Genomic DNA, 22,390 nt, shown 5'->3' with positions numbered 1-22,390 from the left:
ATTTTTATGGAAGCCAAGAATTTAGTCTTTATACTTTAATTTGATTAACTTTAGTCCCTTTACCTTTTGAATTAATCAATTTTAGTTCCTATAATTTTCAAAATTTGAAATTTTAGTCCTAACCCAAACAGTAGCAATTAAATTCGTTTGGCTAAATTCAATTGCTAGTCCTATAATATGCATACAATTTTAGATTTAGCCCATATTCTTCAATTGGATCATTCTAAGTCTCTATACTTCTCGAATTTTGAAATTTTAGTCTTGACACAAATGACAGCCGTTAATCCATTAAAATAATTTTTAGTGAGTAATACGTGAAACAACAAGCCGTCATGATATTACACATATGATAATACGTTTGCCGCATCATATTTTAGAATTAACAAAATTTAACTTAATGAATTTAATAGTTATCATTTGGTAATGACTAAAATTTTAAATTTTGAAAAATATAAAGACTAAATATTACCAAATTAAAATACAAATATTAAATCTATAAATTTTTTTTGTAAAATACAGGGACTGATAGCAAAATTTATCCTTTATCTTTTTACTATAATTTAACCATGTCTAATTTCTTTATTTTTCAAGATACGTATTTTTACTATCGAGATATCTTTTTTATTGGCTTTTCTTTTAAACATCTAATAAGTGACATATACACCTAAGCTATTTCTTGTATACTTTAAAAGTTATTTTTGTGTGAATTAAGTTTTAATTTAGTCTATTAACTTCCAACATATTTAAACACATTTTTTCATCTTATTTATGGGTGAAATTCACACCATCTAATGTTTTAAAAAATAAGTCAAAAAAATAAAAAATTTAATCATTTTAAAAAGTAAATGACTAGAAATATCCAATAACGTAATCGATAAAATTTTAAAAAAATTTCAAGTATGTTGGTGCTCACCACTCCAGATATGATTTGGATTCAAGTCGTGCTAGTCACGTTGTTGTTAGGATTTTATTCTCTTTATTATAATTTAATTTTTATTTTATTTTTTGAAATGTTAATTTTTTCGTTTATTTTATTAAATAATTTAACATTATTTATTTTTTAAAATATATGCTGATGTAATATATACTGTTTAGCATTTTTTTGCACAATTGATTTTTTTTTGCATATTTCAAAAACAAAAAAAGAGAGAAAATTATTTGTCTAACTATACAAAAATTAATGTGTATGTGCCACGTCACTACATTTTTTAAAAATACCATGTAATTGTTTGACAAAATTATAGAAAAAAATTGGTTTTAAGACTCAAAGTACACATTTAAAAATTAGAACTAACAATTATAATTTATTAAATTATATTAGAAAGTTGGGTGAAGTCAGAAATATTTTTTAGTGAGTCCTGAATTATGTTATATATTTTTATGATATTTAAAATACAATTACACTATTGTATTGATTTGTATTTTTACCGTTTTTAGGACTAAATGAAATATTTTATTATTTTTTAGACAACCTTGGAAGGTTCATTAGATTCTTAAGTTGTTCTACTTTTGGCATGTATTAAAGAACATGGCTTGGAGGCTCAAATACGAATACTATTAACAAGTTCACTTCTTAACCTTTATTTGAAATACAAGTGTTTCTTTATTTTTTATTAAAATAGCGATACACTTAGTCTAAAACCTCTCTTGTCAAAATGTTCATGTGGGTATAACTTTCATGCAACTACCATTATACTCATTATCTATATAATTTACCTTTCATTTTCCTATGTTCAAGAAACTCTTAATCTCACTACCCACCATTTTAGCACGTTCATGCCCACTTTCTCTTCATAATTGTTTCCCTTTTAACTCCCTTTCCAAAGAAATAGAAGTTTGAAGTCTCATTTTGGGATTTTTGATTTTTTGAGCGAACTAAGCACTCTAATCTTCTCTTTGCAACTTTCTTTTTACACAACAACCACCGTAGCTCTTATCTTTCTCATCCCCTTATTATGTCCGTCACCACCGCCTACCACAACACTTGTTTTCCAAGGTCTGCTCCGATCTTCCTATCCATTATCTCTCCACGACTTCTCATTTTGCTAGATTGTAACATCTCTTCATCTTACCAAAAAAATCCTTTACATGGCAAAACTATAATTTTACCTTGTATCAACTTATAAATTTATAGATTTTGGGGTTCTAAAATAGAATTTTCTAATTTTACTTGAAAGGCTAAATTCACAAAAAAAAATGTATATTACATAAGCTTTTTTTTATAGAGTTTAACAAAAGAAAAAAAAACCAGTCATATTACTTCTTCTCTAAACATTTGGACTGAGTTTGAATCTTGAAGTCCTCACCATTAGGATGGTTTTATTGAATATCAACTCAATTTAACCATAATTATACTCAAATCATAAAACGAACGAGAACACTTGTGATTATATATAAAAGACATGCACACTAATCTTCCTCAAACAATGAAGAAAATAATAAACAAAATCAAGGCCCATTAATCTTTCTATTGAACACTTTGGATTCTAACCAAGTGAAACCTTAAGGGTGTAAATCAGATATGAATATTCACAAGCCACTTAAATTCAATTTGTAAAAACTTGAATTCAACTCAATTATTATCTAGTTGAGCTCAAGCTTGAGTAATTCATGTTATAAGAGCAAATAGAATTTAAGTTATTATCTTGACTTGCATGGAGTGGTGATTAAAATTTTTGTAGGCACTTATTTAACGTAGGTTCAAATTGTGTTACTCTCTACCCAAAATTATATAAAAAAATAGCTTGAAAATCTAATGTATATTTTTAATTAATATTATAAGAATTAATCTTCAACCCGAATTAAAGTATAAACAATCGAGGTTGACATTGAAAATGAGGAAAAAGATCTCATTATTCACTACAAAAATGGACCTAATTTAATTTCTTTTAGTATCCGACACTTAAACTTAGTAACCTAATAACATAACTTGCAATTTTTATCAAAGACTTTTGTATTTGAAAAACATGGCTTCCTTTTCCTAAAATTATGGGGTAATCTATTATAAATATGCAGCTTAGATTAAACACCCTCTCCACTTTCCTTTAGCCTATACACTTTTGTGCAAAAACTCCCTTCCATTTGAAAAACAATGGCTTCTAACACTCTCTACCTCATTGCCATCCTCTCCCTTACTATTTCAGTCCTCTTATCTTTGCATCCTCAACCAACCTTCTCATTCGTAATGGAAGAATTTAATGACGAAAAAGAATATGTGCTCGATCATCCTGTCATCATCCCTAACCTTCAGTCGAGAAGCCGGTTCTTAAAGACCTCACCGATGAAAGATAAGATCAGGAAAGGAGCACATTGTGAGCCCGATGCTTCTCTAAACATATGCAATGGCATTTCCACAAACAACGGGACCAGCCTATTGTATTGCTGCAAGTCGCATTGTTGTAACGTGCTCAGTGATCGGAACAATTGCGGAGAATGCGGCAACTGGTGCATGTTCGGGGAACGTTGCTGCAGTGGAGTTTGTACGGATGTTGTTCACAATGTTAACCACTGTGGCAAGTGTGACAATCAGTGCTCGCTTGGAGTTCAGTGTGACTTTGGGTATTGTGGTTATGCTTAGATTAAGTATTATAATGTTTTTTTTATCAAAATATATTAGCAAATTCAAACAGCTTTTCCTTGGGGCTGTTTTGATTATGAATATGACATCGTTATCGATACGTATTTGGTTATAATGGGGGAAGGATGTATGTATGTATGTATGTATGTATCTATGTATATATTTGGTTAAATTCTGTTATTAGTCCTTGTACTTTGTAAAAGTTGTGAATTTAGTCTCTATACTAAAATTTGATCAATTTTACTCCCTATATTTTTCAAATTTGTCAATTTTAGTTATATGCATTTCGAATTCTGAAAATTTAATATAGACCAAAACAATAACAATTAAACTCATATGGTTAAATTCAATTACTAATCTTGTACTTTGCGTAAAGTTGTAGATTTAATCCATATTCTCCAATTGTAACATGACGTTATACATAAGATAATATGTTTGCCACATTAGATTTTGGAAAAAGTAGAACTAAACTTAATGAATTTAATAATTATTGTTTGATGAGAATTGAAATTTTAAATTATGTGCATCCTTTTATCTTTTGCGCTCATGTTGTCGGGGTTTAGATTTGCACCACCTTGTATGTGAGGAAGAGCATTAGTTTAGTCATCTAATAATTACTAAGTTGGTTCATATATATAAACATATCCCACACTTGATATCTAATCAATGTGGGACTAAGTTTTCCATTTTCCTCGATATAACTCACAAGTGGTTTACTTTTTTGAGCATCAATTTCTCATTTATTACTCAACTATTTTGAGTATATGATATATCGTTATAAATGTCTCATAGGGTAGAATATAAAACTATAATTTTATGATTTAAATCTCCACCTTTACTAATCAAGAATATACTTCTAAAAATCTATTTTTTCCAACAATTACTGGACACAAGATTGCACCTAATTATTTAGATGTTAGGCTCGAACACCAATTGAAATTATATAAGGTATAAATGTATCGATTGTACTTTTTGGAACAAGATGCGACAATAAAAAAGAGAAGAAACACAAGACCAACACCAATAATTTTTTACATAGTTGAAACCCAACCAACCACACAATTGCACTTCTAGTGTGAATTCACTCCCTTACTCAGCTTCTCCTACTAAGAATTGGAAAAACTCATTCCCATATTACAAAAGGTTTGAACAAATAAAATGTTCATAACAATGAACTATATTATGCTCACTCAACCTATACAAAACACTAAAGAATGAAGTTTTCTATTTATAAGAAGTGTGTAGCTTCAATAAGGTGATCACTTTAATTTCCTTAAAAAATGGATATTATGTTATCTTTAATCAGAACAATCACTTTTATGTACCTTCAATCATCCCTCCATTAGGAGTTTTCTCATGTAAAGTTATTAATATACTTTGTATATTTATAAACTTTGAAAAAGATCAAAATAAAATAATAATGATAAATTACTTGTAAATGACACCCTTGTTGAGAAGATAACATTGTTTCCTAGTATTGAACCCTTTGTCCTTAAGGCAAAGTTGCTCATCACTTGGTGTGCACAACTTTAGTGGAATTGCATATGAGGACTTCAATACCATATCAAAGAGTTGCATACTTCTTTAGAAGTCTACGAAGTTATGCAATTGGCTCAATTTTCTCTCCATTAAATAAAGTCATAAGCTTAGTTTTACAATAATGGAATTAAGAGAGAAAATGTTTGTTCTTTAAGTTGTTGTATTTAAAAAAAAAGAATATGATCGGATATATATATAGGTAAAGGTTTAAAGGAAATGTGACTAATAAATACTTATATTGATGAACATTCAATGCTTTATAATGGTTTAACGTAAGTTAATAAACGCTTACATTAAGAGGGGCTTTGTTTTTTTAAAAGAATGAATAACCAAAGAAAATGAACATGCATAATGACATTTATTAATGTATAGATCACAGTTAATGCATTTGTTCTACTGCTAAGACTATCGATCAAACTAGGATTACATTGTAAAAATATTTTATTTAACAAAATCCGAGCACACAGTTCAAATTACAAGACAAACTTGTCTAAGTTTGAAATTTTTTCCATCAAAAGGTTCTAGGAGAACAATTTCTTATTCATTTGCAGATTGTTTTAAAACATGTTGATTTCCACTAGACATGTATTGTGAAACCAATTTCCCAACAATCTTCCACTAGAATGAAAATTGTTTAACTAGTATGAAGACCTGAAGAATAGTAGAGAGAAAATTGAATTGGAAGAAGATTATATTAGACGGGCAGTTTTTGGCTTTGAACTTTCCATAGTGAAGTAGCGTTGGACTTACTCGTCTAATTATTTGAAACGAACATAGGAGGGATTACTAAACCATTAAGAGAGCAAGATTTTTGGTTGAAATAGAAGTAAGAAGGAAGGTTGGAATGGAACTTGTATAACTGGAAATTTAGAGGAGATTTTATTCAATTAAAACACTTAATTACTATGTAATATTTACATCAATACTCTCTTTTGATGGGCTAAAACACATTACCTAAGTGTTAGAGAGTTTTCACTGTTTCATAGGACTTTTCTTTATATAGTTAGGAGATTTTTAATTAGGAGTGTTTATTTACTTTAAACTCTTGTAACTTGATAATAATTTTGAGAGTAATGAATGAATTATATTGTAAAAGTTAGTAACCTCTTGTTATTATTGAAGTATTTGTTTATTTTCAAGTCTTCTTGGAGTTGTCAGTCTTCAAGTTCACTAAGTTCGATCATCCACGTTATTAGGAGTTTTTTTCTAGGACTTTTATAAAGGTTCAAGTCTGATCATTGACTTTTTTAGTATAAGTTACCTGAGGGTTCCATAGGGTTTATTTTATTTTATTTAGTAAAAGTCAGCATATAGGAGAATTTATGTGTTGGGAAGTATGATTCTGTTAAGGGTATGAGTGAATTCTATGTAAATGTGTCCATTATATTAACTGAATGACGCGTAACAAAGTATGGTTGGTGATAAGGGGGTTCAAGCGGAATGTCGAAAAAATATGTAATGTGATAATGAACCTCGCAGTGATGCTTTGGTGATGTTTGTCGGGATAGTAAACACGAAGGCCAATACTGTGAAAATGTAGTCTATCGAAATCGTAAACACGAGAAATGGCCAGTGGGGCAGATATGTGGAAAGACCATATAACCATGGCACATTCTGGAAATGGCGGACGAGCCATATTTGTCTACTAGGGTTTTTGCGTGTCCCGAGAGAGATGATGGGCAAACCTCAGGTGATATTAAGTTTAGGCAAATCCATATCATCAAACATGACGGTTCTGTGTGGTGACTTGGTGTCAAGCCAAATCGAACCTTTGTTGTGAATTATCTATAAAGCCCTTGTGGCAAATTATCTAAAAGGCCTTTGTGGCATATTATTTGGGAAGCCTTAGTGGCGAAGTTATTTGGAAAGCCTATATGGTAAATTTTGTAACACCTAAGTGCGAGATGTTAGTCTACCTTTGTGGCAATATCTGGATATGTCTTTGAGGCATTTTCTGAAAGAGTTTTCGACAGTTTACCCAATGGGTGATCTCCCCATAGTAACCCGCCAGGATAGACAGCTTGACATATCTGTGATTATAGGTGGTGTAAGTGCCTGTCAAACCTGGAAGTTCTCACATAATGTATCGAGGTCATCTGGGATTCTATTGGATGATCAAAAACATTGCATTTATTGAATTTAGTTTGTTGTCTGGATCGACTTAAAGATACAATGTGACTGGAATTCTGTCAGTCGCTAGAGCTAGTATAAGAATTTGCCAAGAGTAGTATTTGCATGTATATCATTTCAAGAAATATATCCAACTTCTATATTCAAACAGGATTGTAAAATAGGATACGCATTATGATGTGTAGTTTGTGATTAACTCATCGGGCGGAATGTGTATAAGGTGGTTGAGGGGAGAGATGGATGTATAGTTATCCACCAAGAATCAGAAAAGTATCCATCAAAGTCTGAAAGGAAGTCTAGAATCTTCAAGTAGAGGAATTCAACAACAATGTTAAAGGTAATATTAGTTGAGACTCACTAAGTTCTGATGAACTTACATGTGTCTACTTGTAATGAAAGTTCTTAGAATTGGACCAACATGCCAAAAGGAACTAAGTCAAGATTAAGACAAGATGATCATTTGTAGAGCGATATTATGCATACGGGGCATTCGTAGGAATATGGTGAACAATACATTATACACGATTAAGTTTGTTTTACAAAAAGAAATTAAGTTGTAATGTCTTATATTGCTTTTGAGAATCTATTGTAATTGATAAAAATTTTCTTCAAAATCCTTTGACTTAGAAAAGAAAATAAATAAATAAGAAGTATGTTCAATATGATTTTTGCCTGTTGTAAAATTTTTGTTAAGTATTTAAGTATAGTGATATCCTATATCCGGATTTGGTGAATCGAGTCAGGTATAGGGTGTTACAATTTCAACACAAAATTACAATTAAACTAATATAAATCTAATAATCAACTAAGAAGAGATAAAACAATCATTAAGATAATAAATAAGTAAATAAGTAAAAACAAATAAATAAAATAACTAATTTAATAATTGAACTTGTAGAAAAGCCCTAGTGATAACTAAATGCAATATTTTACTTAAAAACTCACATAAATCTAAATGTATACAATTAATTACATCTATAAGATGAGTACTCATCAATAATAAATTTGAAAGATTGAGAACTAAGCCTTGTTGCCAAGGATTGAACTGTTTGTGTTTAAGGCGAAATTGTTTATTACTAGGTGCACATAGTTTAGATGAAATTAGCTTCCAAGACTTCAATAATATCACTTCAAAGAGTTGCACACCTCTTTAAATGTTTTCAAAATCATAGGATTTGGCTCAAATTTCTCTTCACTATAATAGAGTATTAAGGTTAATGTACACACAAATTTCAGGTCAAAATAAGGTCTAAAAAATTGAGAGCAACCTTTTTGAGAATTATTCAGAATTTCTTCTTATTTACAGATTTCTTGGGATTTTGTAGATAGCTTCTAGTCATCAAAATCTTCTCTTCAGTGAACTTATGCACTTCGTAAAGTTGTGTTTAATAATTTGAAGGTGATCCCTTTTTTAAAGCCGATCAATCAAAAGCCGATCCATCGAGTAAAAGAGAATTTTTATAGAATATATAAAACTTATTTATCCAAGTGGTCAACGATAGTTAAGCTTTCTTATTTATTGTTTATCACATATTATTTTAATAATGATATGATACGTGATATCATCGTAGCCAACAAAATAATTTTTGTTTGAACATGAACCACTATAATTGATTTGAAAAATTCTTCATATACAAAAGCTCTCTCAAGATTTAATTACGTATATAATAGTTGTAAATGTGAAATTTTGATTTGCTTTTGAATCACAATTTTATGTGTGTCGAAACCATATTTTTCATTTTTTTATTTAAAAATGATAGATCGACTTTTTGGAAAGCAAAAATGGAGTCGCCACCAATCTTTTCTTGTTTAGGTGTGATCGGATCACCTAGAAATTTGGATTGTTTTAATAAAACATTTTGGTTTGCTAAAACAATGATTTTGGTCTATGAAAATATGCAAAAATAGGCTCGGGAGTCAGTTACGTATGAGGAAGGATTAGCACCCTCATTACGCCCAAAATTGGTACCAAATCGATTAAATATTGTCCTTTTGTCTAAAATTAAAAATGTTTTTGAAATGTGATTCTTGTTAATAACATTTGAATAACCCGAGTCCATTGCCAAAAATCTTCTTGTTTCGACGTTCGAAAATTTGTAATTCGAAAATAACAAAAGGATGCCCAACTATTTGGTCCAACGAAAAATCGATACCCAGCACAGTAGGGCACGATTCCTCGAATTTCCAAACATTGACCATTGCCTCACCTTGGAAGATACGAGTGAAATTTCGAAGAGACATTCGATTATTTTGAACAAACGGGAGATTGCAACCCAACACGATAGGGCACTATTCCCCGAATTGCCAAACATCGAACATTTCTTTCATTTTAAAGAGCTTTTAGAAAATGTGAGTGAAATTCTGAAGAGATATTCGACTATTTTGAGAAAACAAGAAATTGCAACCCAGCACAGTAAGGCACGATTCCCCAAATTGCCAAACATCGAATATCGCCTCCGTTTTAAGGAACAAATAATTATAAAACCAGCTTGAAATAAACTAATTTAACTTGAAATAAAAGGGAATAATTGGTTTTAAAGAATTAGGAATTATAAAGTGATATTTATAGATCGGAATGGAAATAAAAGCCACAGGATAATATACATGTATAAGATGTTATGATAGATGAATGGAGATAAGATAAATCGTTTAATCAAATAACAAGATAACAATCGAATTCCACTACTTTAAAAATTATCAATTTCCTAATCATGGGTGAAGAATAACCAATATATGACAATACGAAATGAAGATAATATACAACAATAATATGTAAAACCTAATACAATACAATCAAGCGCGAAATATGCAAAGCAAGATGATAATTAAAATATAAAAAAAGATGAATTTAAAAGGATGAACACATAATATATGAATTGTTGAATCTGAAACTATTTGTAAAAAATAAACTAGAGATATATATGCAATGTGTTATGGAATGAATATTTTTAAGTTGGGTAATATACAAAGTGTTAAAGAGTATTAGTTTTAAGATTGACAATTTGTGTTCAATAAAGGAGAATTTAATTTATGTATAAAATATGCAAAGATGGTAAAAATATATAATGAGATATAATTTGAAGAACATATTAGATTTACAAATCGTGTATATATATATAAATAAACTTAGAATAAAATAAAAGGGAAATGTATACAGGATTAAATTAATTTTGTTATATATGTACGAATCTATACAAAAGTGTTTGAATGAGATACTATATAATATATTAAAATAATACAATACAAGAAATTTCAGAATAATAATTTTAAAAGCGCAAAAATGAATTTTGAAAACAACAAGCTAGCCATTAAAATAATATATGTACAGATATACACAAAATATTTAGATAAGACATTATACCAAAACATGATAGCACCAACTTCAAAATAATTATACATGTAAAAACAAGGCGAAATAATTAAAATAGGTTAACAAATACACCTAGATTGATTTTAAAATCCAAGTATTCCCAAGTAAAGAGCTCAACTAAGTTAATATATGTACATAATATAGGGTCTAAAATACATACGTAATGTAGTTATTAAAAATATATATATATACACAATATAGTATTAAGAATATACACAACATGTATGATATTAAAATATAGTATTAAAAAAACATAATGCATATAAGTATTGATTAAAGAAAATGCTAATACTAATAATAGTAACGGTAAAATACTAATAAATAGTAGATATAGTATAATAATGAAAACATATATATAGATAAGAAACATAATAGATGAGTAATAAGAAAATAAAAATGCCATAATAGTCTTGATACAATGGTAATAGTAACTATAAAAATGATGATGATAATAATAATAATAATAGTAATGTAGAAATACAAAAAGCAAATATAATAAAATATTGAATTAAAAAAATATATATATATAAATATAAAAAAATACACTAATATATGGTAATAATAGTAGTAATGTAGCACCCCAAACCCGGCCCAGACGTTATGGCCTGATCCGACATGCCACATCGAAGCATTCAAAACATTTTCGATCCAGAAAGAAAACTTACTGAGTGTTTTAAAAGATGATTTCATTATAGGTTAAAGTGAATGGAAGCTGTGCACCAGGTAGGAAACCGGAAATGAGGAGGTGAGTCCATCGGACTGCTTAAGTACCAAACTCCCTTCGGATCCAATCCTAGACATGCAAACCGCCATTGCCATACCTTAACGTCATGTATATTTCTAGGAAACCAATTTGATTAAGTCCTTTTTAGGAAAAGTGATTAATTTTGGAAAATATCTTCATTGCGGAAGCTTTGCTTGTTTTCGTGTTATTTTGAAATCAATTACTATTTTTGAAAACACGCCCTAAAGCTATCCAATTTCAATAGTTAAATATAAATATTACCTATCTTAATAAAACATATAAAAACCATCAAAAATAAATAAGCGGCCTTATTACATTTAAAAGCCCAAAACCTCAAACGTAATTAAAAGGATGTCCAGTTCACCAGAAGAAAATCAAACTTTCAGAACGGGTGGCCACTCCGAATTCCCTCACAACTCCAAGCCCACTATGGTTGGGGATTTCCTGCGTGGATGAAAATAAAAGGGGTGAGTTTGGGGAAACTCAGTGTGTAAGGAAAACCCATTCAAAGCCCAAGTCAGCTCAAGCCCATTGGGCCTAAGCCCATTCAGGTAACAGTGGTACTGGGCCAGAGCCCTTTTCAGATTACAATAAACTGGGCCTTAGCCCCTTATTCAGATAACAGTATGGCCCATAGGCCCATTTCAAAATACATGCAACATCAGTAAACATATGCAAGCCCATTTGGGTAACAGTGGTACTGGGCCAGAGCCCTTTTCAGATTACAATAAACTGGGCCTTAGCCCCTTATTCAGATAACAGTATGGCCCATAGGCCCATTTCAAAATACATGCAACATCAGTAAACATATGCAAGCCCATTTGGGGAGACTACTCAACCCACCAACCACTACACTCCACCCGTACCAGCCATACACTCCATGTGGGGAATAGCTCAACCCACCCAGCCCAACACTCCACAGTTGCAGCCTTGCTGCTCAGTTAACAGTAAATTGAGGCAAAGCCTCCAGTACGTGGACAAGCCACTTTCAGTACTTCCTCCGTCAATATCCCAGTCCCATGCATCAGATAATAACAACATGGCATGCAGTAAATAACAACAGTCAAACATGCATTTAGGTCAATTTAACCCTAGGGGTATTTCGATAATTTATCTCCTAAACTGTAAATTTTCCACTTTTAAAGGTATTTCAGTAATTTATCTATTTTAGGGTTTTTCATGCATATTCCTACTTTTCACTTAGTAACAGAATCACGTACCGAGGGTTCTTACCGAATTGGGCCCGTTGGCCTATCATTCCAATTTTGGCCCATTAAGCCCAAAAATATCGAGGGCACAGAAATCATGCACTTTGCAGTCCAAACATTGCAGCTTACCAAAAACATTAATCGATTTACCTCACGAGCATTCGCACACTCGCAAATCTACAAAATACCGGTTTTTGGCATTTCGGCTTTTGCCGATCTAGACTAAGAAAGAGGATGTTAGTTACACACCTGTTTGCGACGATATGCTGACGAGATCCACACACGAACCGCCTACAATTGGATTACTAACACGTTAATCTAACTATTCAAATACAAACTACGTATTAACCCCTTACAATATTCGGCCAACCACACCTACAGATCATAGTAAGATTATAAGAAATCAATAAGCTACTCATTAACAAATTTTTGTCAATGTTTACCACATAATCATAATTTCACTGCAAGCTGTCTTCCTGAGCACCAGTCACTAAATTATTTATAACTGGAGCTACGAAACTCCAAATCAAGTTCCGTTAATTTTCCCTGAAAATAGACTCATATATCTTCTATCCATAAAATTTCAGAATTTTTGGTTTAGCCAATCAATACCAGATTTTTCTCAAATTTTCCCATGTTTCACTGTTTGACTAATCTGACCACTCTTCATTACGAATAAAATATCTCATTGTACAGAATTCAAAATATGTTGTTGTTTATTTCATTAGAAACTAGACTCAATAAGCTTTAATTACATAATTTATTCAGCTTCTAATTTATCTCCCACAATTTATGGTGATTTTCCAAAGTTACGTTACTGCTGCTGTCCCAAGCAGATTTATTACCAAATCACTCTTTCATACACCTATCTTGCATGCATGTTATTTAAACATGTATATCACCAATCAATCATCACATATCTATGATTTTTACTTAAGCATAATCTCCATTTCATCATTTTAAAGCACAACATGTTAGCCGATTTTTCCCTTTAGCATCTAAGGCACATGCATGCTCATTTGTTTGGCTCAACTTCACATATCTTCCATTTTTCATCAAAAGAACATAAAACAACAACCATTTCCTTCATTTTAATTCATGACCAAATGCTCACAACACAACCAAAAACCAAAATATGCTTCAAGAGTTAAGGTAGAATCAAGAAGAACTCATGAACATCAAGATAGAAGCAAACTACCATGAACTTACCTTCAATTTTCTTCCTCAAGTGACCGAACATTCAAGAGCTTTCTCCTCTCCTTTCTCTTCTCTAACTTTTGGCTATGATGAACAAAGATGGACAAAACTTTGTTCTTTTCACCCCTTTTTCTTTTAATAAAATTTCATATTTCATCCATTTAATTCTTTAATACAAAAGACATGAAATGCCCATCCTGGAACATTTACCTAACCCATTATCATGGAACATTTACCTAACCCATTATCATGAAATATTTACCTAATCCATTATCATGGAACATTTACCTAACCCATTATCAATTTGTACCATGAATTATGGATATCAAGTGCACATTTTGTCTACAACAACATGATGGCTGGCCACTTCATGTAAAATGGGAGGTTTGTCATGTAAATCCTCCTATTTTGCACTCCTATTTATTTGGCCACTTCAATTTAGCCTATAGCATTTTCAAACATTTTCACATAGGTTCTATTTCATAATTTCACTCACAAATGACAAAATCAAAGCATGAAATTTTGCCAATATTCACAGAATTCCCGAAAATTGGGGCGTTACAAGTAATAATAATATTGAAATGCAAAGAATAAATATAATATAATAATGATATTAAAATGAAGTAATCAAAATAATACTATATAAAAATATATGTACATACATATATAAATAAACATACACTAATTCTAATAATAATAACGATAGAAGTGGTATCAAGATAAAAATAATAGTAATAAATAATAATAGAAATAAAAATACCAAGGACATGTTAATAATAACAGATTAATGAATTAAATATAAAATGAATACACAAAATAAATACACAAAAATGAAATATAATCATAATAGTAATATTAGCAAAATAATAATAATAAGTTAGAGTAATAATAATATATTAAATATGCTAATTTAATATATAATATGAAAAAAAAGAGACCAATTTGAACTTAAAACAGGGGCCTGGGGCGAATAAAAAAAATAAAAGAGAAGAGGACTGATTTAAAAAATAAGCAAAATCTAACAACCAAATTAAGAGAAAAAGCAAAGATAAAATAGGGCCTGATCAAAGGACGCTAAAGATGGAGGGACCTCGTATGCAAATATCCCAATAATTGAGGATACATGAATCCCCATCCCCACCAACGGCACCGTTTTGTTTGGTGTTTAAAACACCCATTCTCTTTATTATTTCAGCCTTAATTTCATTGAAGAAAAGAAAAAAGAACAAAAAAAAACGTTAAAGCTTCTCTTCCTCTCTTCTCCTATTGACAATCGTGAGCTCGCCGCCGCCGCATCACTGCGCCACCACCATATCGGTGGCTGGCGATGCTCAAGGGTGGGTTTTTAGCCCCCGATTCAGCCATGTATGAAGGCTAAGATTTTTGAACCAAGAAAACCCGAAAATGAAGGGATCTCCACCCTTTTTGGGTTCAGCTCCGACGACGGAGGGAACCGCCGATGGTGTGACCCAGGGGTTCGGGTAAGTTTTCTCCCTTTCTTCTTTTTATTTCTTGTTCTTTGAAGCTTAAAAGTAAAATCAAAAATGAAAAAAGAAAAAAAATCAGAAATTGAAAAAAACGTAACCTTCTTCTCTTGTTTTTTTTTTGCTCTTTTATTTCTGAAAATCTGCATACAAGAATTGGGGATCCCCTTTTACGATTGCTTTCGGCTTCTATTTTTAGCCGAAAAATTAGATAGAATCTAAAATTCCCCCCTTCTTCCTGATTTTCGGATGGCTTTCTTATAGCCATCCTTTTTTACAAATTTTATTATTACTTGTTGTTGTGTTTTCTCCTTTTTCTCTTTTGCAGGTGCAAGTGGAGCAAGTGGAGGTGTGGAGGTGTGGGTGGTGACAGACTTTGGTGGCTAATTTTTTTAGTTTTTTTTTTGTGTTTTTGAGTTGGGCTAGTGCAATGAGATTAGGTTGAGCCAAAATTAGGTTTGGGCTTATAACTGGGTAATGAGCTAGGTTTAATTTGGGTTTAGTTTTATTGGGCCCGGACAAAATTTGGGCCTTACAATGTGCACATTGAACTTGATTATATTGAAAGTTTTTGACGTCATCCATTGTTCAATATGAATTGCCATGATGACAGGAACATTGTATTGAAAAACCCCCCAACTAAATTAGCAAGCTCATGGTTTTGTACTTGAACTTGAATTAAGCCAATCCCACTCAATTTGACTTTCTTTGGGTATTAGCTTTATTTGTTAATTAATTAAGAATTCAGTTCACTTAAAGTCTGAGTAGGAGTTATAGCCCCATGCGATTTGTCAACCCAACCATTATACAAATTTAGCATACTTGGGTCATTGAAATGCACCAATTCAAAGCCGCGTACTTCTAGATAAAATCTACTCTTAGGGCAATAATTTATTAAAGGTCCCTAGCTATACGCCGAGTATCCATGCATTATAAATTGCTATCTTCCAAATGTTACCATGGCCTCACATGCATACTTTGACATGCATTATTTTGCATGTGTTTCATGCGATTTCGCTTTTTGTTTAACATCCAAATAACTTATGCATCAAAAGTTGGATATAGGATACTCGATATTCCAAAATTAGAACATCAAGATATTTCATATATCTGTTGTGGAACATCAAGAGTTAAGCATCAAGACATCTCATATGTTAGTTTGAAGCATCGAGATATCTCTTTGTATAGAAACTCCATATATTTGTTTATGGTTGATTTAGTTTTTCTATTATAATTTGATTGTTTTTAAGCTTTATTTTTCGAAATGTGTATCTTCAATATTTTCACCAATATTTTCTTTAATTCCATTAAAAAATTTAATGTGACTTACCTTTTAAAACGCATGACGATGTAACATATATACCTTAACACTTTTTTTGCACATTTGGACACTACAAAATTGTCAAACTAAACGGAAATATCAATATGTAAATGCTTCACTACAAGCAAGTGTGAATTTGTAAATTTTCATTTAAACCTTTTGAGGTTTCTTAAAATTTTATTTTAGGGTAAATTATAAGAATAGCCACTCAATTATTTCAAAGAATAACCACTCAATTATTTCATTCATTCTATTTTCGTCACCCCACTATTATTATTTTTTGTTTTAGTCACTTAACTTTTCAAAATTAGATATTTTAGTCACTCTTTTGTTAGATGCTTAATGAAAGTCTAACATGAGTTTTATTTTATTGGCCTAATAACAAATTTAGCCCTACAATATTTACAAGATTTGTCATTTTAATCTTAATTATAAAAATTTTTAAAAAGTAAAAAAGTAGATATAAATTTTAAATATTAGAAAAACAAAATATAACAGTATTTTAAGAAATTTGTACCCAAAACGAATTTCAATAGTATTTCCACTTTGTTCTTTCTTTCATTCAATGACGAAGTTGAAAACATCAAGTGTCACGTCCTTAAATGCTATTTCTGTAGCAAAGAGTAAAGTCGTCGAAGTCGATGTCATCAATCCAATCATTTTTCTGGGTTTATAAATTTGTTAATTTTGAGCTTTTTTTTAGATTTTGATTAGGCATTTGAGCAAACAATACAATAAAAGAAAAAGGGACTAAAATAAAAGAGATTGAACTGAAAAAATAGCTTTAACTTATGGGTTTTCATGTGTTTGATTGATGAGAAAATGAGCATGGTTGGTTGATGGGAAAAAGTAAATATAAATTTTAAAAATTAAATATAAAAATATTTTAAGATTGTTTAAATATGCTTTATAATTTTTAGAATTGGGACTAAAATGACAAATCTTTTAAACATTCAGGGCTAGACTTGTTGAAATTTTTAGATTTAGGATCAAATTGATAGAATTTGTAAATATTGGAGGGCTAAATTTGTTATTAGGCTAATAAAAAACCCATATTAGACTTTCATTAAACGACGAGAGTGACTAAAATATTTAATTTAGAAAATTTGAGTAACTAAATAAAAAAGTTTAATAGTTGGATGACCAAAATAGAACAAACTAAATAGTTAGGTGACTATTTTTGTACTTTACCCATTATTTTAAACTTATAATTAATTTCTAAAAATATGATAATTTGTGTCTAGCTTCCCATTATAAGAATTCAACCCCAACTCCAGTATAAATAATTACTATTTTTATCGAAGACTTTGGTACTTGAAGAACATGGCTTCCTTTCCCTAAATTTATGGGGTAATCTACTATAAATATGCAGCTTCAATGAATCACCCTCTCCACCTTCCCTTAGCTTATACTCTTTTGTGCAAATATTCCCTTCCATTTGATAAACAATGGCTTCTAACACTCTCAACCTCATTGCCATCCTCTCCCTTACTATCACAATCCTCTTATCTTTGTATCCTCAACCAGCCTTCTCATTCCAAATGGAAGATTTTGATGGCGAAGAAGAATACGTGCTCGATCATCCTGTCATTATCCCTAACCTTCGATCAAGAAGCCGGTTCTTAAAGACCTCGCCGACGAAAGATAAGATCAGGAAAGGTGCAGATTGTGATCCTCACCCTTCTCTAAACATATGCAAGGGCATTTCCGCAAACAACGGGACCAGTCTACTGTATTGCTGTAAGACGCATTGTCGTAACGTGCTTAGTGATCGGAACAACTGCGGAAAATGCGGCAACCGGTGCAAGTTCGGGCAACGTTGCTGCGGTGGAGTTTGTACTAATGTTGCTAACAATGTCAACCACTGCGGCAAGTGTGGCAATCAGTGCTCGTCTGGAGTTCAGTGTGATAATGGATTTTGTGGTTATGCTTAGATTTAAGTATTATAATTGTTTTTATCAAAATATATTTGCCAATCGAAAAAGCTTTGTCTAGGGGCCGTTAGTAACACTTCGTTATCTATATGTATTTTGTATAATGGGGGAGAATATATATACAGTATACACATATTATGGTGCTGTAATTGATTTTAGTCATGGTTTTTATATATGTTATACGATATTTCTTTTAAATTTTAAGTAGACATATCTTACATTTATTTGAATATGAATATGGAGTGTGTATGGATTAAAAAAAAAATTAAGTATACTCTTCATATGTATATTTATATCCAACACCAACCCTTAATACAAGTGTTTGTCATCTCCAAGTACGTATCATTTTAATTTTGCCAAATGTTATATGGAGGGTATATTTTCGAGTACTCTAACAAATATTTTTATTTATGTTTGTTTACCATTAAGGTTGAAAAGTACTTTTTAATCCAAATCATGATTTTTAAAAAAAAAATTGATAGACAAGCCACTTTTCAAACCAAAACTTGATTTTAAATTAGCTAGCCAATTTGTTTTGGCCTTTAGAAAAGTAATTTTCAATGAAATTATATTTTACCCCATATTAAATTTTTTACTTTACATCATGTCTAAAATAAATATTTTATTTTCTTAAAAGTACTTTCTAACTGCAATAATAAACACCATCAAATTATTATAAAAAACATTTTTCTAACATTAATGGTAAATTAACTCTTAGTACATTTGGTGGCAAGTTATTGAGGATTAAAATAAGTGTAATAATAAATTAAGTTTATTTATTATTTATCTCATGTTAATTTTATTTAATTAGATATAAAATAGCACTTTGTTATGTATCACTTAATTAATTTAATTTAATTAGAGAAAATAATAATATATTATGAAGAAATTATATTATGGACCTTTCCTACCACATCATCCATGGTCCCTTTGTAATTATTTAATGACATTTCAAACTATTTTTCATTGTCATTAACACAAAATTGTAGTAATTTTTTTTACTATGAACTCCGTGTAATAGCCCATTTTTGCCCGGCCCATTTCAGTATTTAAAATAATAAACCCCCAAAAAATAAAAATAAAACAAAGTCTAAGTCTAGTACAAAATCACAAACATATAATTTGACCCAATCGGAATGGCCCATTACTTGAAAGATTTAAGGTCCATCTATAAGCTTAACTTATATGGAAATATAATCTTTAAGGATATGCAATCTTAGATATGATACAATCTTAGATATGATATGCAATCTTAGATATGATATGCAATCTTGAAGATATGATCTTGTAATATTGGAGATTTAATTTGTAGATATCCTTTAATCTTAACCGTTGATGTAATTGATCTGTACCGTTTGATTTGGGGAGGCTCAACTATAAATAGAGCCTCTTCATTCATTGTAAATGACTTGAGTTTGGGAAGCAATAAGAATTCTTGAGAGCATTCACTCAAATTTCTCTCCCTCTTGCGTTCTTACTCTCAGTGGTTTGTTCTTATTTTATTCTTCGTCTATCTTAGTTGTAAAGCCCAAAATCTGCCCGGGCCCATACCAGCAAACCCCCCACTTGCCCACTTGCGCCGTTGCCCCATGTGCGCAACCACTCAACCTCGCACGCCTCTGCTCCGCGCCAGCCTCCACGCATGCCCATCACCGTCTGCACCCCATGCCTCTGTCACCTCCATCGTGCCCATCCCATGCAAAGAGACAAAACAGAAACAATAGGAAATTAGATGAAAATGGGTTATAAAAACCCGAATCAAAAATTGTACGGGGGGCTTTTTTTTCTTTCTTCTTCTTTTCTACTTTGTAAACACTAAAGAGAAATTTACAGTCTTCAATAAACAGATAGCAGTGATTGTTAAAAACAAAAAGAAAAAACAAAAGGTTGTATTTTTTTCTTTGTTCCTTTCGATTTTTACATACATATACATATATTTCTTTATTTTCTATCTATTTAACATAAAAATATACAACAAATAAAAAAAAAAAATTTTTACCTTTTCCGGCCACCGCGTGCGGTGGCCGGCGCCGGCGCCGGCGAGCCTCCGGTGGCCGTCCGGTGACCGGCCCCCCTGGCCGGATTTTCCTTCCCCCTCCCTTCTCTCTTCCTTCTCTCTTCCCTCTCTCTTCTTTTTTTTCTTTCCCTCTCCCCAAATGATTTTTTTGGTTAGTTTAGGCCTTATATAGCCCTCCAAAACGACGTCGTTTTGGGGGCTACACTTAAGCCCCAAAACGACGTCGTTTTGGCCATACCCGACCCATCCGACCCGACCCGCTAGAGGATCCGCGTGTTTTCGTTTGAATGGGATATTTATGCGCGCAGTCCTTCCGCTTTTCTGATGCTTCACAATTAAGTTTCTTATGGTTTTTAATTTGGCCCTATAATTTCTCGCGCTTTTCGATTTAGTCTCCGCCAATGTGCTGCGTTTTAATGGAAAGGAATAATTTTTGTTTCGGTCCCCCAACGTTTCACGCGCGTACAATTAAGTCCCTTTTCTTTGTTTTCATTTCAAATTGGCCCCACAACTTTGTTTTTAATTCAATTTTAGTCCTTTTTTCGTTTATTTTATATCTTTATTAAATATCCTTGTTATTTTTATATTATTAGTATTATTAGTATTAGTATTACTATTATGTATTAGTATATATTTTTATTATGTACGTGTATACATATATATTTTCATATTTAATATTTTTATTTCATTTTTATTCTAATATTTTATTAATCTTATGTTTGTTTCTTTTATATTCCAATGTTATCATTATTATCATTATTATTATTATTTTTATTAGTTTATGCTTTGTTATATATTTATATATTTATAATACGTATATATACTTGACATATTTGTATATACCTCGGTAATATTATTACTATTTTTAATATACGCATATATTACCTAAATATTTTAGTATTATGTATATTCTTCATGTATTATATATGTGTTCTTAATACTATACTTTATTTGTGTCATGTTTCTTATGTCGTATTATTATATTTTAATATTATATTATATATTATATATACATATATCTTTATATATATTATCATTGTATATATTTTAATATTATTAGTTATATTTTACACTATATATATATTTTTCTAGTATTATATTGTATATACTGTCGTTTATATATATATGTGTATGTATTTATGTAGTGTAGAAAATAGTTTTATTATCATTCTTATCATTTCTAAGGTATGCATATACTATATATGTTCTATGTATGTTATATGGATTTTTAATATCGCTAAATATATATGTCATCATCTTATATATTATTTATATTAAAATATTTTAATATTCATATTTCAATTGTTGATACATTTTATAATATATTTACGTACATACTTTTCATTTATTTAAATATACTTTTTTATTTTATTCTATTTTTATGTTACATAGTATAAGCATAAATACATCATCTTAATTCATATATATGTATATATACGTACTTATACATACTTAAATATATTTTCATATTTCATAATTCTTATATACTTACATATATTTATGCATATTTTACATCATATACATACTTATATATATTCTTTATATTCTTAAAATGCTTTTGTATATTTCACATATTTATAATTCAATACATATATTTTATATATCACAATTTGTAAATATATATAAACACATTTACATTTTTATTTTTATAATACTTACCGATTTTATATACATGTATATATTTATCTATGTTTCATATTCTATAATTTATATGCATTTCTTATTTTATGGCTTTAAATTATACATGCATATAATTTTTACTAATTATTTATTGTCATCATTGTTATTTGGTGTTTGTTTATTTATTCGTGTCACTTGTGCCTTTTTAATGTTAGTTATTTTTATTTTATTTGTATGCTATTGTTATT

General features: G+C 30.4%; 2 protein-coding genes and 1 long non-coding RNA gene across 3 annotated transcripts; all 3 read left to right on the top strand.

Moving 5' to 3' along the window:
- The first annotated feature begins 3,091 nt into the window (after positions 1–3,091).
- Positions 3,092–3,577, top strand: LOC107947951 (protein GRIM REAPER). Its single transcript, XM_016882448.2, has one exon. The coding sequence runs from the start codon at positions 3,092–3,094 to the stop codon at positions 3,575–3,577; it is 486 nt and encodes a 161-aa protein (XP_016737937.2).
- Positions 3,578–14,960: 11,383 nt separating this feature from the next.
- LOC121227897 (uncharacterized) lies at positions 14,961–15,830 on the top strand. The gene is made up of 2 exons (XR_005925421.1): positions 14,961–15,247; positions 15,579–15,830. It is a non-coding gene; the product is annotated as an uncharacterized lncRNA (long non-coding RNA).
- A 2,189-nt stretch (positions 15,831–18,019) lies between these two features.
- LOC121228030 (protein GRIM REAPER) lies at positions 18,020–18,505 on the top strand. Its single transcript, XM_041111142.1, has one exon. It carries the CDS (start codon positions 18,020–18,022, stop codon positions 18,503–18,505), a length of 486 nt encoding a protein of 161 aa, XP_040967076.1.
- Positions 18,506–22,390: the final 3,885 nt, after the last annotated feature.

This window comes from Gossypium hirsutum, chromosome A04, assembly GCF_007990345.1.
Source record: "Gossypium hirsutum isolate 1008001.06 chromosome A04, Gossypium_hirsutum_v2.1, whole genome shotgun sequence".
Taxonomy (NCBI): domain Eukaryota; kingdom Viridiplantae; phylum Streptophyta; class Magnoliopsida; order Malvales; family Malvaceae; genus Gossypium; species Gossypium hirsutum.
Note: the sequence above shows the minus strand (reverse complement) of the source record. Positions and strands in the feature narration are given on the sequence as shown.

Coding starts and splice junctions, on each gene's coding strand:
- LOC107947951 (XM_016882448.2), top strand. CDS start 3,092: ATGGCTTCTAACACTCTCTACCTCATTGCCATCCTCTCCCTTACTATT.
- LOC121228030 (XM_041111142.1), top strand. CDS start 18,020: ATGGCTTCTAACACTCTCAACCTCATTGCCATCCTCTCCCTTACTATC.